At 38.1% G+C, this 17068-nt stretch overlaps 1 protein-coding gene across 4 annotated transcripts in view; it reads left to right on the forward strand.

Annotated features, from left to right (window-relative positions):
• NALCN (sodium leak channel, non-selective) overlaps nucleotides 1–17068 on the forward strand; it is a 245446-nt gene that overhangs the window by 179643 nt on the left and 48735 nt on the right. For all 4 annotated transcript variants that reach the window (XM_069802379.1, XM_069802380.1, XM_069802381.1 and 1 more), the window contains 2 exons: nucleotides 2117–2253; nucleotides 4000–4141. In XM_069802379.1, the coding sequence (XP_069658480.1) occupies nucleotides 2117–2253; nucleotides 4000–4141 (279 nt within the window). The remainder of the gene's footprint in view (nucleotides 1–2116; nucleotides 2254–3999; nucleotides 4142–17068) is intronic.

Genomic DNA, 17068 nt, shown 5'->3' on the forward strand with positions numbered 1-17068 from the left:
CAGTTTCCTTCTGCAGTACTCTGGTGTTTCAAGGGTTCTGTCTAGTCCGAATTTGAAATGATGAGGCACTTCTCTCCAGAGACTTCTCTGAACACTCAGAGATTTCCCTGTAAGGATAGTAATCTTTATGCTCATCCTAGAAATTCCCTTTCTTAATTTTACCCTCTCATTCCTATATTTGGGGTACTCTTATATTCTTGAAATAATTTGTTTTCAAGTGTTTCTTGCATAAATTTACATTGTCTCCCTTCCCCTTACTTTATTATCAGTTATGGTAGGTGTAGTGTAAATATTGGGCCCCTTTAGTCTTTCTCTCCTTTTTTCTCCCTTGCCCCACTTGGTTTATGTAGCTCTACCCTGGTTTTCATGGCTCTCTTCTACACTATTTTGGCTTGTCAGTGTGAGACTGGTAAAATGGTATTTAGAAATTAATGCATACCCATGTATGGTCTCTTCAAAGCAGCACAGAGAGGAGCTGTGGACTTCTGTACCATTTATATTACATTCTGTACCTATATAATGCCTAACCAACAGAGATTGGTTGTGAGCATAGCCTTTGGCTGGTAATGTAACTGGTGCCCAAATTGGCCTTTTGATGCTGTATTGAAGTACAAGTTCTTGTTTAGTTTCTGCTCTTATACTTGCTCTAGAATTTTTTCGGTCTGTTATTTCCTGCCCCTATTTCGAAATCTGTCCTTTTCCTTGTCCAGCGTGGTATTTGCAACCTTCACATTTTAATATCAAGTGAATTTCATTAATGTCATCATTTCTTCCTTTTAAGGATCATTAATAAAGCAATTAAATAGGACTGGACATAATACAGATTTATGCAATATTCCCCTTCTATTCTGACTCAGTGCTTTACCATTAATCAGTAGTCTTTGTTTGTAGCTCTTCAAACAGTTTTCAGTCCACATGACAACTTATATCCAACCAAATATGAAATGATCATCAGTTTAAGCTGTCCTGTGGCTGGAAGTGGTGATGTTGCTGATAGCATGACAGTGTAGCAAAGTAGTTGTTCTTCTATAGCATGGTGTGGGAGCGTGCAGTGGGAGGCAGTGCAAATGAGAGTTGAAACTCCATTCAACTTCCTGGGCAATTGCCCCTGGTAAAAATCTATAGCTGATGTCTATCAGCAGTATTCCCCGCAGGTGCTGCTGATGAAAATCCGTTTTAAAATGTAAGCTTCTAAGCCTGTGCTCACAAGCAGGTGGGAAAAGGAGAATTGAAATAATCTCCATTAGATGCATGCTTATTGAAATAGTATGCAGTACACGTACCATTTAAAATAAATGTAAAAATGAATTTCACTGATTTTTTTTTGGCTTGGTATTTTGTTGCACAAACTACAGAATGACACAACTGAATTGCTACATAAGGTAATCAGAATTCAGGAATCATATCTCCATATCATATCTTTTTTATCTTATATCATTAGATTTAGCCATCGTCTGTCCACATAGATGTATCTGCCTTTTCTGTACTTAGATGTGTGATATTCCATGGAATAACTGTTTATGGATACTTATAAATGCAATATTCATTATGTGATTTGCTGCAGCTCAGTATCAGAATTGCTGATGTAGATGGATTCTTTTAAGTCCTTTGTTATGACTTATAATGCTCATCTAAATGTAATTTTCATGTTATTTTCATGTTCTGAGAGCTGGATTCCCTTAAAATTGCTCCCTTTTAAAATGCTATGTTCTATTTGATTATTGAAGAGCTGTCAGCATATACAGAAAGATGTGCTTAATAAGAAAAGATCATGGGTGTTTATTTGCTTGATAAAGTGTTAGAGATCTGTGAAGAAAACATAGAAATAAGCATATTGAATAGGACACTAATATGCTTCGTATTTTAAAATTAAAATTATTAGCAATCCTCCCATTTTATGACTTTCAATTAAAGGCATGGTATTAGTATTTGTCAGCTTCTAGCACAAGCAGACCAATAAACTCTTGAGTATCAAATTTACCCTCTGTAGTTCTTTGCTGCCATCTTCTGTTTCTTCAAATGATTGCCTTTATTGTTTGGATTCTGAAAAACAAGGCTGGGATATTACAGAGCAAAATTTCCCTTTCTGTCATTTTTTTCATTTCCTTGTTTTCAGCTAAAGCAAAGTGAAGCAAATGCAGATACAAAGGAGAAGCTTCCATTACGTCTACGCATCTTTGAAAAATTTCCAAACAGGCCACAAATGGTGAAAATCTCCAAGCTGCCTTCAGATTTCACAGTTCCAAAAATAAGGTATTGAAATATTTCCTTTGCTAGTACACTGTAAACTTGTCTGGTGCCATGTAGCACCCCAAATATTTAACTGTTTTGCTTGTGGATTAGGCAGATAGTTCAGAAAAATCAGAAATTAAACGGAATTAACATTGGCATCGGAAGGATGTGACATTTCAGTTTTACTGCATTTTTACTTTTGAAAAAAAAAAATAATAATCCTAGCACTCCTTATAACATATTCATGAAAGCAACTAGGTTGGCTGGAACCAACAAAAGTACAATATGATTGAAAAGTGTGTTGTTGTTTCTCCACTCCCGTTTGTATTTTAGATTCTTGGCTGACATAGACAACTAGCAGTCTAATCAATTCTCATGTAGCTTTTTAAAGATAAGGTCAACTGGCATCTAATGATTATTAGAGGGGATGACACAGGCCATGCAATACTGGTTACTCTGTGACAACCTTGTCCCCTCTTTGTATTTGCATTGTTACCACTTTCCTGTAAAACTCACCTTAACAACGGATCGGACCCTCAGCTGTCTACTAGATCATCAGTTACAGTACAATTACCCTTGGCATAGCTCCAAAAAAAACTTACAGAGATTCAAGGGCTGCTCTAGCACGTGTGTGCTGCTAAGACCGCTGAAATAGCACAGGCTAACCAAACAGGTCCCCTGGCTGTGCCCATTCCAGTATCCCCACCGAGCACATGCTGGGAGAGAGGATGGTGTGAAAGATGGCAGCGTGGGTCTCCTGAGGTTACATTTCTTTTGATTAAACTCACAAGGAAGCTAAGGCAACTGGTTTGACCTGTTTGTATCATCTTAGCTGAATGAAAGGAATAATGCTGGTCAGAAGGGTCAGGAAAAACAACCTTCCAAACCTCAAGGAAGCAGTCATAGGTGTTTTGCTTTTAGTATCAAAATACTGTTTGGTTATATATTGAGGGCATTATTCTCCTACTCTTAGTCTTTTTTGGTATTTCTTTCTAGCTGTGTTTTTCACAGCATACTCTAGACTAATACGTGGTGATGCTAACTACTGAAACAGACCTCAAACTATCACTAGCAAATCGTATCTTTAAATCTGAAGCTATCGTACTATGTAGAACTCTCTCTCCAGATAAAAATTAGTTTTAACATAGTCAATTTACACTGAAAATAGGGCAACTCTACTAAACTTAAAATACAGCAAGATAAATGTACATTTGCTGTAAACAGAAATGCTTCTACATTTTAAACATGGCATATGTGAGGCACAGAATTGCTGAAGCGCCTTAATACTGGCATTCAAAGCAGTTACATGAACAGATGTTGTTTGAAATCTTCGGGAAAGAATTTCTTGCGGAGAGTATGTTTCCTTTGGATTATATCAGTGTTTGATTTACATTGAAGTAACAACTCGCTGTTTAATGAGCTCAAAAGAGCTGAAAACTGCAAAAAGGCACTTCAAATATTTAGCACTTTAACTGGTAAATAAGTAATAAATAAATAAATAAATCTTAAAAGGAATAAAATTATTTTCTTTGACAGTACATGCAGGCCACCCACCTCTCAGTTCAGTTATGGATTTCTTTAATAAGTGAATTTCAGTTTTATCAGTTGTTTCGTCACTCTGTCCATTTATACAACTATAGCCCAGTGCAACTTTTTCTTGGAGTTTATCCATCTTAGCACTAATGGGTTGTGATTTGTCATAAAGAAAACAAAATATTAACTCTTCCTGGGGTTTTAATCCATCAATATCTTCTATTTGTTCACAAGGGAAAGTTTTATGAAGCAGTTTATTGATCGCCAGCAACAAGACACCAGCTGTTTGCTGCGAAGACTTCCTTCAGCATCTTCTTCCTCATGTGACCACTCTAAAAGATCAGCAATTGAAGAAAACAAATACATTGATCAAAAGGTAAATGAAGAGTATAGGGCAGTATATGTCTTTCCTTGAGTACTGTGAGGAAAGACCTCAGATTATTCAGTTTGTCACACTACCTAAAAGTGAACATAAGCCAGGGTGACTGAACACAGGCTAACGGGCTGTGTTTAATTTAGCCTAAAACAGACATCACAGCAAATCCTCATTTGGTTTAAATTTTCCTGTCTCCTTTGACTTCAAAATTGAGGATTTGGTACATAATTTTGTTCAATGCATCCGTCTTACAAAGCTATTTTTTTAAGTAGTCTTGCTTTTAATCACTGAGAAGCTAGTGGAAAATTAAAGTTTGTGAATATTGCATTGGATTTTTGAGTGCCCTGATACTGTTACAACGTTGAGAACACACTTCACTGAAGCAAGGTCTCTGTGTAATCACTGGAGATGAGTAAAAACTTAAGAATTATTCTAATTATTTAGAGGACAACCTCTCTGTAGGCCTGGGAATCACTAGAAAACAGATGCTGAACACATATATTTGATACCCGTTGTGCTAAATGCTGCTAGTCTCCCAGACAGACTGGCATGGACAGTTGGATTTGAAATATATCAAGACTGCTTGGAGTGATGATGATGATGATGACGACGATGACACAACATAAGTAAATGTGTGTGACTTCTGGCACCTTGCAAAAATACAGGGGAAGAAAAAAATCTTCATGTGCATCATGGAAGATACTGGTTTCCCAGATTTCTCATGGCATCTACACTGATACCACTTCTTCATCACTTGTAATATCGTGTAACTTATTTGTGACATTCTAACAGACAAAAGAAAAGTCCTTTCAGTATTCATAACAGGGTGCTCAAATCCTGTTTGAATATTAACGTCAGGGGTTTGTAAATACATTTTAAGTTACAGAATCACAGACAAGGAGAAGAATGAGGGTACATATTGTAGTTACTCGGTATAACTCTGTCTTTCCTAGCATGTGGTTTGCAACTGTAACTCAGGACAGCATTCATACAGGCAGGAAGCACAGTTGGGGAAAACAATACTCTTCTGATAATGAATGAAAAGAGACAATTTGCAAACTACTGTTTATTTCCATCCCTGTTTCAGTGGAGGAACCCATTCCTGTGGCCGATGTATTCTATGACATCAGTAAGCCAAAGCTGAACAGCATGGGCTGAGAGGGAGGTCTGTGGTAAAATATTATTTATCAGACAAGGAAGGCCGTAGGAATCAAGACTAAATGGACATCATTTACTCTAACAAGCACAGCAGAAAAATTGGATAAGTTATTAAATGACAAGCCTAGGGGTCAGCAGAACTATACCAAATATCACTAATGATGGATCTCAAACACTGTGTCAGGGAAATCAGAGTACATTTCTACCATGTAATGAAGAGATGAACAGAGACCTTAAACTTGTCTCAGCCACGCAGATAAGTCCACAGTATGCAATGCAGAACTGTGCAATGATTCAGTAGATCTGTTTACATGAATATAGTTAGGTATATTAGATTGCAATCTTAATTCCTTCTGCCTGCTGTTCACAAAAGTGAATCGTTACTGTGTTTGAACATAGATGACTACATGCCACAGTTTATTCAATGAGATCTTGCAATATGAAAACAGAATGCTGCATTCTTTTCAAATTTTCACTTCCCTCCAAGAGCAAATATGCATGATCTGACTTTCATTTTTGAATTGAAATAAGTGTTTGCAAATCGGTTTTGCACTATTCAACCTGCTTTAAGCACATACTTTTGGATTCCTGTGCCTTAAAGGCAGAATCAATGATGAGTAATATTTCTGATAAATGTAGCTTAAAACAAGGTATTTACACATTCCTATTAAGAGGGAGAAAGCACTAGGAAGGATTTTGTGAAAGTAATTACTCTGGCTTTCTATAGTTACAGTTGCCAAGGCAACCTCACTTTTGTATGAGCAAATCTTCTTAAAAATATCTTATCCTTAAAACAAGCTTGGAATGACTGGTTGCACTTAAATATAAACCTTACATGCATACTTCACTTTCCTTTGTCAAAAAAGAAACCTGACCAAATATTTTACTAATCCCAGTGCCTAGTAGGATGCATTCCCGCTGCTCCTGATAGCAGTGCAATGGCTTCAGAAACTTTTCACATCTTTTTTGCATTGTAGTTTATGAAAAAAATAGGGTGGAATCAAAAGGTGAGATTCTGCTGGCAGATTTGACTCTGTCCTTCCTTTGTGGTGCCTGAACTATGGCTAGTTCCTCCAGTTTCTCCTGGACTTATATCAGTATTTCTGCGTTCCACACCTGCTGAAGTGATAGGAAGTACTTAATACATACATTCCCTTATTTCCACTTCAGCAGCATTCTTTTTTTTCTTTCTCTAAAAATCTGCCATTATATATATATGGTGTTGGTTTTGTGTTCAAAATCAATCTGACCCATAATTTGTGATGATCGATAAAGCAAATTGGGGTTTGTTCTCTTATATAATGGGTTGAGTAAGTCTTTTCAGTGTTATAATTCCCCACTTCCTTGAAAAGATGTTTTAAGTTGTAAAAGAGGAGTAGGTTTTCATTGCATTCTTTTTTTTTTAAGGTATTTGACCTTCTCAAAATAATGGAAAAAATTATTTATTCATATATATTACCATAACCATGACAACAATTGGTTTGAAATCATTTTCATCTATGCCAAATCAAAAGAACAGCTTTGAAGAACAGATTTCTCTGCTATACTCCTTTTTTCTAGTCAAGTCAGTGAGTTCCAGAAGATTTTGTAACTCTTCCAAATTTCTGAACTATTATCAAAGTAATAAACTGACCAAACACCAATAGATAAGATTACTTTTAGATACCTAAATGTATCTAAAATGCCCTTTACTTTTTATAAGTCCCCTAAGAGTTCTCTCTCAATGCATGGGGTCTGAGTGTGTGTGTGGAAACAGACTGTGCTGTGTTGATTCTTCTACGTCCGATGCCAGCAACACCTGGGCTATCTCAGTTACGGGTGCTTGATAGGCAGCTTAGCTTGATGCTTTGATTGAGTTGTTTATGATTATCTGTAACTTTGTAAAACTGGGTTTCTCTGGCGTTCTCTGAACTTAACACTGCTGGAAATGTAGGATGGTCATTTTTTGCTCTCTGCTAGAGGTCCTGCTGAGCAAATTTTCTTAAACCCATTGATCTTGCCATAGACCTCCTCCACTGTGTGCTGAGCTAGTCTATCCTGATGTGGTTTGCAGGCCATAAGATGAAGAGCTCTGAGTCTAATTAGAGAAACCAGGACTGTCCCGGTTGGTGAGGATACCCCTGTTGTAGTAGAAAGTACCATGAAGACACTTTCTGGTGAAAGAAGGAAGATTGCTCAGAAAAAGGGCAAGTATAAGGAGACAGTGCCATTATAATATTAATGGAAAAGGTATCTGAGGAAAGGGTTAAAAAATGAAAAGGGAAAGTTATGGTATTAAATGAACATAGTAGATATGGGAGAAAGTGAGTTTTAGAGACAGAGAAGGAAGTGTTCTTCTATACTTCCACATTTGTATGAAAATTATTCACAGTGTGCTGGGAATTTCCTTAGCTAACCAATATTTCAGTAAATTCTTGGACAGGAGAACTGGATGAAATATGGAAACATAATTTTTGTGAGAGTGGGTGGATGAGAAGAAAGGAAGTTGGCAGAAAATAAGGACATCTCACTGTGGTGTCTCTCACAAGAGCCTGAGGGGTAGTCACAGCAGGTTTCAGGGGACAAAGAACTAAACAAGCTGTAAGATTTACAACAAATCAGGTGTCCGGTAAAACACAGCTGAGTTGGCTGTAGAGCATTGGCCTTGGCTCCTTAACTTCAAAACTAGAATCAGAGGAGCACAGAAACACCTCTTAACAAGACCTGCAGAAAATTGTTGTGAGGAGGACGCTCCTGAACTGGTAACTTACCTTTGGCCCCACAAAACAGCACATTGCTGTTAAATTAGAGTTCAAAACTGACAGGCTCATGAAATGAACTTTGAAAATGCCTGTGGCTCAATATGTAGACACCCATGTGCACCTTTACAGCAGTGGCACAGCAGGAGTGAATTACAAAACAAAGTGAAAGAGCATTTAATATATCCATGTATTTTATAGTTCAGACTTTGAGCATCTCCCATTTAATTGAAGGAATATAAACAAGCCAGGTCCCTTATTTCTGCATTTGTAAGATTAATTGGATAGTAGCAAACATATTTTCTCTTTGCTGTCCTCTGTCATCCTGTTTCCTTTCTGTTTCCTTTCACATGTATGAGTTTTGTTCTTAGCTCTGCAAGCAGTGAGGTTCATAGCCATCCCTCTTCCCTGTGGGAGCAAGATCCATCATTAAGGTCTAGCCCCTGTGAAAGCCTGACCTCCCATGCCATATGTCTCTCCCATTGATTTCCTACTTACAGCAGAATGTACCTGTATGATGGGAGATTGTGGTCAGAAGGTGAGAGCCGACCTCAGAGGTAGCCAGAACAATTACCATGGAGGACTATGAATATTAAGCAGCAGACCTCACACTGGATTCTGCATTCTTTGGGGAGTTGGAGCACTGAGGTGATATGTTAATGATGACCTGTGACCTTGCAGGTGGGCTGCTGAGCTTTGCACCTGCTTTTTTTAGGCTAGTTGCCTTCATTCCCAGGTATGATCCTGCTGATATCCATTAAAGTTAGATGGGATGGAACACAAGCATCAACCCAATTATAAGCCTCATCCTAGAAGGGCCTCAGTACTTCCTTGTAGATAACACCCTTTGGTTTATGTAGAAATCATTATCTCGACACCTCAGGGAAAGTTTATGATTTTATCTGTTTACAATTTCACACATAAATTCAACACACAAGATGATTGCCTACAACTTTTAACACGTTTGGTTAACATCATAGATACTCCATTTGTGAGCTGCTGAGACATGGCACCTATTTCTTATAAGATGTTGTTTAATCTGTCAATTTTTTCCGGAACGTCGTCTTCTGATCTGTGCTCAGCTTCTTTCATTAACTATTCTGTTTCTTGCAAAAAGAACCATGTATATTCAGAGAATATTTTGAAAGGACTTTTCCTTGCAGAAAGTATTTGCAATTGTAAAAGCTGAAATAGCCTTTCAGCTTTTCGAAGGCATAGCTTTTAGTGTTGAAGAGAGGGTGTCCCAAGATATCTTTCACAAAATCATCAGGCATGAAGACATACTCATAAACTTCATTTGTATTTTTTTGTTCTTAGGAAAGAACCAAGGGTAGAATATTTATTCATAAATTGTCATTTCCAGAATTTCTACTTCTTATTGTAATAAAGTTATGTCCCAAGTTAATCAACCTCTACTGAATTTTATTTTGGGCATTCTATTGTGCAAAGCAGAATTTTGGCATGAAAAGTATGATAGCATTTTGTTGTGTTCCTCATTATTCTTTTCTCTAAATAATTTGAAAGAATAATTTTATCACATGAATTTTCAATATAGCAGAAGCTAATAAAGTGTAATTGTACATGAATTCCAAGTAGAAAAGGTTATTTATTTTTAAACACTAATAAATACTACATTTTTCCTGAAGTAATTCTTGCAGTATCAACAAAAATCATTCAAACTTTATCTTAATCTCCCTTTACTGAGCATCTGAGTAGAAGTCTGTCCTACAATTTCAGTTTCCATATACCGCTTGTTAATTAAACACAGCCAAGTGCTTCAGTCTTACCTATTTATGTCATTCACAGGATATTGCCAAAATCTATCTAGCTCTAACGTTCAGAAAAGTCATTAAAACAATCTTACCTGCTGGAATGAGAACGGCTTATGGATCCAGCATTTTTTTGCTCATTACAGTCTTGATTTTCAAAGAAGATTATTTTTGTCCCATGTCTGTTCTCATCAGATCTTTCTAATGAAGTTAACATATGTAAATGCAGTATTTCAGGTTTTCTGAAAATTAATCAGGAGACCTCTTTGTCTGTTCTGCATTTTTTAAAGATTTTGTTTATTTTTAGATAAAATGGATATGTAACAATATCCCTGTGTCCCTGTGTCTAAATAATCAATTTATTGAAAAAGACACTTTCTCATTAAGTATTTTACCACATACATATTTCAGCTGGTAATGTTTAACTTTTCTGACCGTGTTTGCCTTCAGAGCAGAGAAGACAGAACTGCAGTAGTAACAAGACGCTGTTCTCGTTATGGTCTGTCTCCGGCTTCTGATGATTTTAAATCTCTTTGTCACTATTGCATCTACCTAGTATGTTCAAAATTCTGCCTGGAAAAGACCAATTTTCAATTAAATTACATTCTGAGAGAAAGGGGGCTGGGGACTGGATACTTCGCCGTTTTCAGAAAGGGCCATAATTCAGCACTTCTTTCTGGCATTAGCTTTCTCCTTCATCAGTTTTGTACTAAAAGATTTTGAGGGTTTGATACAAAGGCTGTGAAGATGCATCAAAACACAGGGGGCTGATCATACTCCTCCTGTTTCTTCAATCAAACAAAATACAGATGTGGCAAAATTTTTAGGGCTGTTGCATTTGGAGTGAAGGGAGAGGCAATGAGGGCCCGGGTCACAGAAAAGCCCTTCTGTCTGAGCCTTATACTCTCCCTTTCCCTGCTCCTACCAAGGAATCCAGATCTCCTTCTCCAAGCCCTTCAGTTGCCCTCACCCACTCAGAGGACTCATTCATAAGAACTGATTAAATATAGTCGTGATTGCTTTGTTTTAGTGAAGGGAACTATATGCATGTGCTTTTATGACCAGGAGTTACATTCTTCCTTGTTCCCCCAACCCAAGTTACCTCCCACTTGAAACTCTCAGTTCATAACAAGTTTTCTTCCCTTCCCAGTCCAGCCCAGCCTGGCAGTCTCATCTTCCCTAGGGTCTTAAGATCCCCAATTCAAGGTATGGAGTGGAGCCTTCTCCTCCGTCGCTGTGCACCCAGCAGAATGTGTTACCAAAACCACATCAGCTTGGCCAGGAGTCCTCATTTCCACCCTGCTGTTGGCTGCCATGAGTAATCTGCCCAGCCCTCTTTACTAGCTTTGTCCAAGGTCTCCCTGGCTCCTACATCGAGTAAAGATAGAAAACAGAAGAAAATAAGCCTATCCAAGGCTGCACTTGCCAAAATGATCAGAGGGATGCACCACCTCTCCTACAAGGACAGGCTGAGAAAGTTGGGGTTGTTTAGCCTGGAGAAGAGGTTCCAGGGAGACCTTACTGCAGCCTTTCAATACTTAAGGGGGCTTTTAAGAAAGATGGGGACAGACTTTTTAGTAGGGCCGGTAGTGATAGGACAAGGGGTAATGGTTTTAAACTAAAAGAGAGTAGATTCAGACTAGATGTAAAGACATTTTTTACAATGAGGATGGTGAAACACTGGCACAGGTTGCCCAGAGAGGTGGTAGATGCCCCATCCCTGGAAACATTCAGGGTCAGGTTGGACAGGGCTCTGAGCAACCTGATCTAATTGAAGACGTCCCTGCTTGTTGCAGGGCAGTTGGACTAGATGGCCTTTAAAGGTCCCTTCTAACCCAAACCATCCTATGATTCTGTGAAAAACCTGCCTGTTAAACCGCTGAAAGTGAAAAACTCAGATATGCCAAAGGGAAGAACCCAACCATAGTATGACAAGATGTAAAAGAGAGGGATTATTCTCCCTCCCTGGAGCTGCTCCCCCATGCGTCTGAGATGGACTATTATCATTCCCTTTAAGTCTTTGAGGGTTTTGTGTATGCTAATATTAGCCTTGTCCACATTCTCAGACGTAATTGAAAAAGGTTCATAGTTATGAAAGGACATGTAGATTTTCCAAACCAGTAGTCAGTTAATTAGAACATGGCTTTCCTTAAGAGACAGGCAGCAATCAAGGGCTACAAAAGGAATTAAGGCTATTTCAGGTCAGTGACTCCCAAGAGTTAAGGAGATTATGCCTACTTCTCATTCTAGACATCTGATCAAAAGGGACAGCCTTTGACTCCTTGTGGCACTTATCTAATGCTAGGCCACTTTCTTGACTGTTTAGTGAGCCTGTTTCTTATATAGGACAACCTCACCAAGGGCCAGATTCTCAAAGTCCAAATGAAAATTGTTGTACTTTAAGAGAAAGAAATGGATTAGGTGATCTCTAGAGATCCCTTGTAATTGCATCCTTCATGATTCTGTAGGCATTAAGCGAAGTTTTCAAAATAGCTTAAGAAATTCCCCATCGATTTCTATAGGATTTAGTCACTTAACCTGCTTAAATTCTTTTGAACATTTTGTTAGGTATCTACCAACAACTTTCAGTCTGGCCTTCCATCACTCTCATATTTTTGTCACATTCATTTTGATCGAGTCCGATCTCTTCAAGCCAAACATGCATAAGCAGAATGCTGTTCAACAAATAATAATATTTGCATTTGAGAGGCTACACAGCAAACTCCAAAAAATGTGGGCCAAAAATATCCTATATTTAATGGAATGCTCAAGCTTTGAACAGATTCTGCCCAAATATTTCCTTGCTGTTTCTTAAAAATCACTCTCATTTATATTGCTTACTGTATTGACTCTTCATATTTTCCCTAGAAGCTGTACATGTTTAAATAACAATATAATACCTAACAATCTGTTCATTCTGCAATCTACATAAACCATCAGTTGGCATCCAACAAATTCCAAACTGAAACAGAAGCTTTGGATGATTTTTTTTTCCTTGCTTGGAATTGCTGGCATGGTACAGAAGACTATTCCCATATGGTCCTGCAGTTGCCTATAAAAGATTGTTATCAACAGCACTAAGCTAAAATTCCTAATTTTCATATAACACTTAAGAAATTGCATTAGAAAAATATATTGCGTGCACTTTTTATTTTCCATTGTCAACCAAACATTTCAGATATTTATATCTCATTATTTACTTATGACCTTGTCTCACCTTGTGTTGCAGAACACCCACCAGTGCTCGTCTCTTCTGCCAACTCAGCAGTGATCTGATACAAAAATAATACACGACATCACCACAGTTTTTACTTGTTGATAGCATACAATTCTCTGTCAAATTCAAGTTGAAAACAATTGCTTTATGCAGTGCTTGTTGGGGTTTGTGCACTGCAAACATGTCACTAGCAAAATATATCAAAACCTTGACAATGAATAGCATTTCTTAAACCTTAAAACCACTGAGCCATATCTTCGCTGTTACAAATTGGCATACATCCCCCTGAAGTCAGCAGCGCTGTGCCAGTACGCCTAGGCTGTAGGACTGGTCCACAGTCATTAGCTGTCACCTAGCAAAGGTATCGTCCTGTGTTGCTTTGCTTTTAATCTTACGCCAAGGATTTTCTTTTTCCAGGGTAGAAAGCCTGAATTTTTTAAAATAGACTACTAAATAAATAATTTAAAATATCTGCACTACCTTTTCAGAGCAGCGGGTGGCACTTGCGGAGCAACAATGTTCTGTGATTTAGCTTCTTTTACAACAGTTGCAGTGGTTTATTGCTTTGTCCTTGTCGTTTTGGACAAATGGGATTTCATAGGATCATTCAGATCGAGTTCACACCCGCTGGACTGAGTCATTTTGTCTGCCTGAAGTCTGTCCTGCCAACAGCAGCAGTGAAGGGTGCCAGCACTTGTGGAAGAAGCACTATCTGCAGATTTCCTAATTCTGTGTCTACAGGCACATCTGTGTAAATAAACTCAAAGGCATGTGGGAACCAAGGCATGAGCTTTATTCATGGTTTTGTAGCAGCACATGCTTTCCGTCTAAAACCTTTTCATCCAGGAAATATTATTGGTAATTTGCTGACCTGTGACAGCTGCTCCTTACAGATTAAAGTAACCTGCAGGAGTTCTTTAAAATGTGTTGTTGAAAACATATTTAACAGTAATCAGATGCTGTTAGGTGATTTCAGGACAGCGTCTTATGCGAAAAATAATGCTCTATAGCAGAAAGCTATATGGCAGTGTTATTTCTGCACCGAGTGTACTTATAGGCTGCATAAAGAAGTAAATAAATAAATAATGGCTAATAAAGATACACTGAGGGTGTCCTCACAGTACATGACAATCTGTAATAAAAAACCCAGCAGGCTAAACAGATATACCCTAAAATAACCTCAGTAGAGTATACTGTACTTACTTAATTCCACATTATCTGATTGAGTAACGTCTTTTTTACATTAATACTGCTAATAATTTCCTCTGCAACATTCAAGAACCCGGCAGGTATCACAAGTTTTAATTGCCAGCCTCATTCTACACCAGCATGCAGCATCTAGACATTATTAAACAAAACTGATCATCACCCCCATTTTCTGTTTGTACAGTTCCATTGCATTTGCCTGGTGTGCTATGCGAATTTGGAAAATTAAATGGGAGCAGTTTGGTTTATTTATCTAATATAGAAATAAGGACACATATTTTTAAAATCTATAGTAATGTTTGATTTTCTTCAACACGCATATTGACATATGCATGTTGCTATTTCACTGACTGCTGACTCTTTAAATAGGAGAAACGGATCAATCGTGCATATCTAAAAATATTATCTTGAATCGCTTCTTCTGGATATTTTAAATTTAAGATAAATTCACCAGGGTTCTGCTGAGGCAAGGACTCCTAACTCCTAAAGAGCAAAGAGGACCATCATCTTGAAAAGCTGTAATCCTTGGAAGGGCCTGGGTTGTGTTGTCAGCTCCATTTATGACCACTGAGATCCCTAGGCACTAAAGTATAGCATCTTGTGCATGCTTATGTATTTCTGGATTAAAGAACTGGATACCTGGCTCCAATCTAAATTCTATCACAATGCAGAGGCAGACAGGATGGTAACAAACCTTCGAAACTTCACCTAAGCCTCAGTCCTTTGGGTATGCATAGACCATGGTCAATGCCCAAGGATGTACTGCCTCACGTGAGAGTTTCACAGCTAGTCCTTCTGAAAAAAAGCGCAGGAAAAGTAAATGCACTCTTTGCACAAATAATCTGGTGCAATGCCCTGTGTTCTGGTCCTTTTTCCTATTGCCATGATTTCTTAGGCATTTTTTTTGTTTACATATCACTGGATAAAATTCATTAACAGCTTTGGGAGTAGGAACTGGAACCCAGTCTTCTGTCCCCCATCTCAGTGGCTCCAGACATGGGCTTCTTCCTATTGCTTCGCTCTGTGGATGTAGCTCTGTGGGTGTTGCACCTCTGTTTTTTCGGTGGCCAGATACTGGAGTGCAGTGCTGTCCTTGCAGATCTCCAACAGACGACTAGGGTGTTCACTGAAGCCATCAAAAAGGGGGTCAAACCATTTCCAGCTGAGGCATGCAAGGGATTTAGCAGTATGCTTTTATACAAAACATACGCCACTGCCTCCTTCTTTGTTAGTCTCGCTACCTCGAGGGAGGATTCGGCAGTCCCTGGTAGATGACTGTGCCGGGTGTAAGTAGCCCTTGGCCTAGACCTGCTAGCAGCTTTTCTTGAGATGTTCTTCTTCCTTGCTGGTACTAGATGGTTTAACGCTTGGCTTGGGGAAACACTAAATGTATCAGTACAAGCGCCCAGCCTCCCTGTAAAGTCTTTGAGAAGAAGTAGACTCCTCATTCCTGCTTTCCCAGGGCACATTCCCTTGTTGACGACCTATGTGGATTGCCCTGCTTGGGCCACACGCTTGATGCCAAGGTGTTTTGACACCTATTTTAAACACCAAAAAGAAGTGGTCTATGCCAGATAGGGAGCTGTAGACAATTTCAGGAAAATTTATTTGCCTCAGCTTTTTTCTGAAATCAGATGAGCAAAACCTGGAAATTTGGAAGGAAATTAACGCTTCCTGTGTTGGAAATCTTTTTAATTTCTAAGATGTTGACAAGCAAAGGATTGTTGTTAGAAATAAATGGACATAACACATTAGCAGGCAGCACACTTTTTTCCCTGATGTTTGATGTAATTGCAATTATTCTAAAGCAATTATTTCTAACAGGAAAAAAAAAAACAACTGAAACAAAACAACTGTTTTTCCACCTTCGTTATTCCCAGAAGTTTAATATTCCTAGCTGAGCCCTAAAAAAATTATTAGCTAACACCTTGCAAAAGGATAGATACTCCTGTGGTTGGAGGCTTCTTTCTCCAGTCCTGATAAGGGGAGAAATCAGTTATCTGGGATTTCACTGACATTAATTTCACTGACATTAGAAGAAAAAAGATGTGAAAGTGTTGACACTGCTTTCACCATTGTCAGATATATCTAAATCCATAATAAGGTACCATGTTGATAAATCCACTAAACCTGTGCTAAGGTACTGCAAATGAGTTACAACCTATACAAATATGTTTCAATATATGAAATATTTACCCCTACATAATATTTCATATAATGGTATATCTCATACTGTGATTTTTCAGTTTATTTTGATGTTAACAATATCCAGGCAATGGAACAATGTTTTGGTTTCTATTCAAATATTCAACAATTCTGTTACTATTTTTTTAATCTTAACTGAAGTTCCAATACCTTATTTTCCAAACTATATTCTGAAGTGTTGCATACTTTATTTCAGTTTTCAAGTTGCAGGGTTTTTAAGGAACTCACAGAATCTCAAAATAGTGGTGTTTTCAAATCATGTGTGTTCTTACTTCCCCAGGCTGTACAGAGATGGGTTAGGACTTCAGAAAGGTTAAAGGAGCCACGCTTGAAAAGGCAAGGGTTAGGAAAGAGATTGTAGCTTGCTGTTACAGGTGTGGCTTAAAAAGCAGTAGCCATTTTATTAAGGACAGCCAGTATAATTAACAAGTTTTAAGGTATTTTCTAGGCTTCTGTTTTTCTACAAAGGAAGGCACTTTACTGTGAATCAGAGTCAACCTGAGTCTTGAGAGAAGTTCTAGCAAAATCATTTGTCAAATGAGTCTGGATTTGAGGTAGCATTTTAGAAATCTGTTACATACATCCTTAGGTCAGACACAGATCAATTAAACAAATCTGATATTTATAATAAATA

The sequence above is a fragment of the Haliaeetus albicilla genome, chromosome 15, assembly GCF_947461875.1.
Source record: "Haliaeetus albicilla chromosome 15, bHalAlb1.1, whole genome shotgun sequence".
NCBI classification, from domain to species: Eukaryota; Metazoa; Chordata; class Aves; order Accipitriformes; family Accipitridae; genus Haliaeetus; species Haliaeetus albicilla.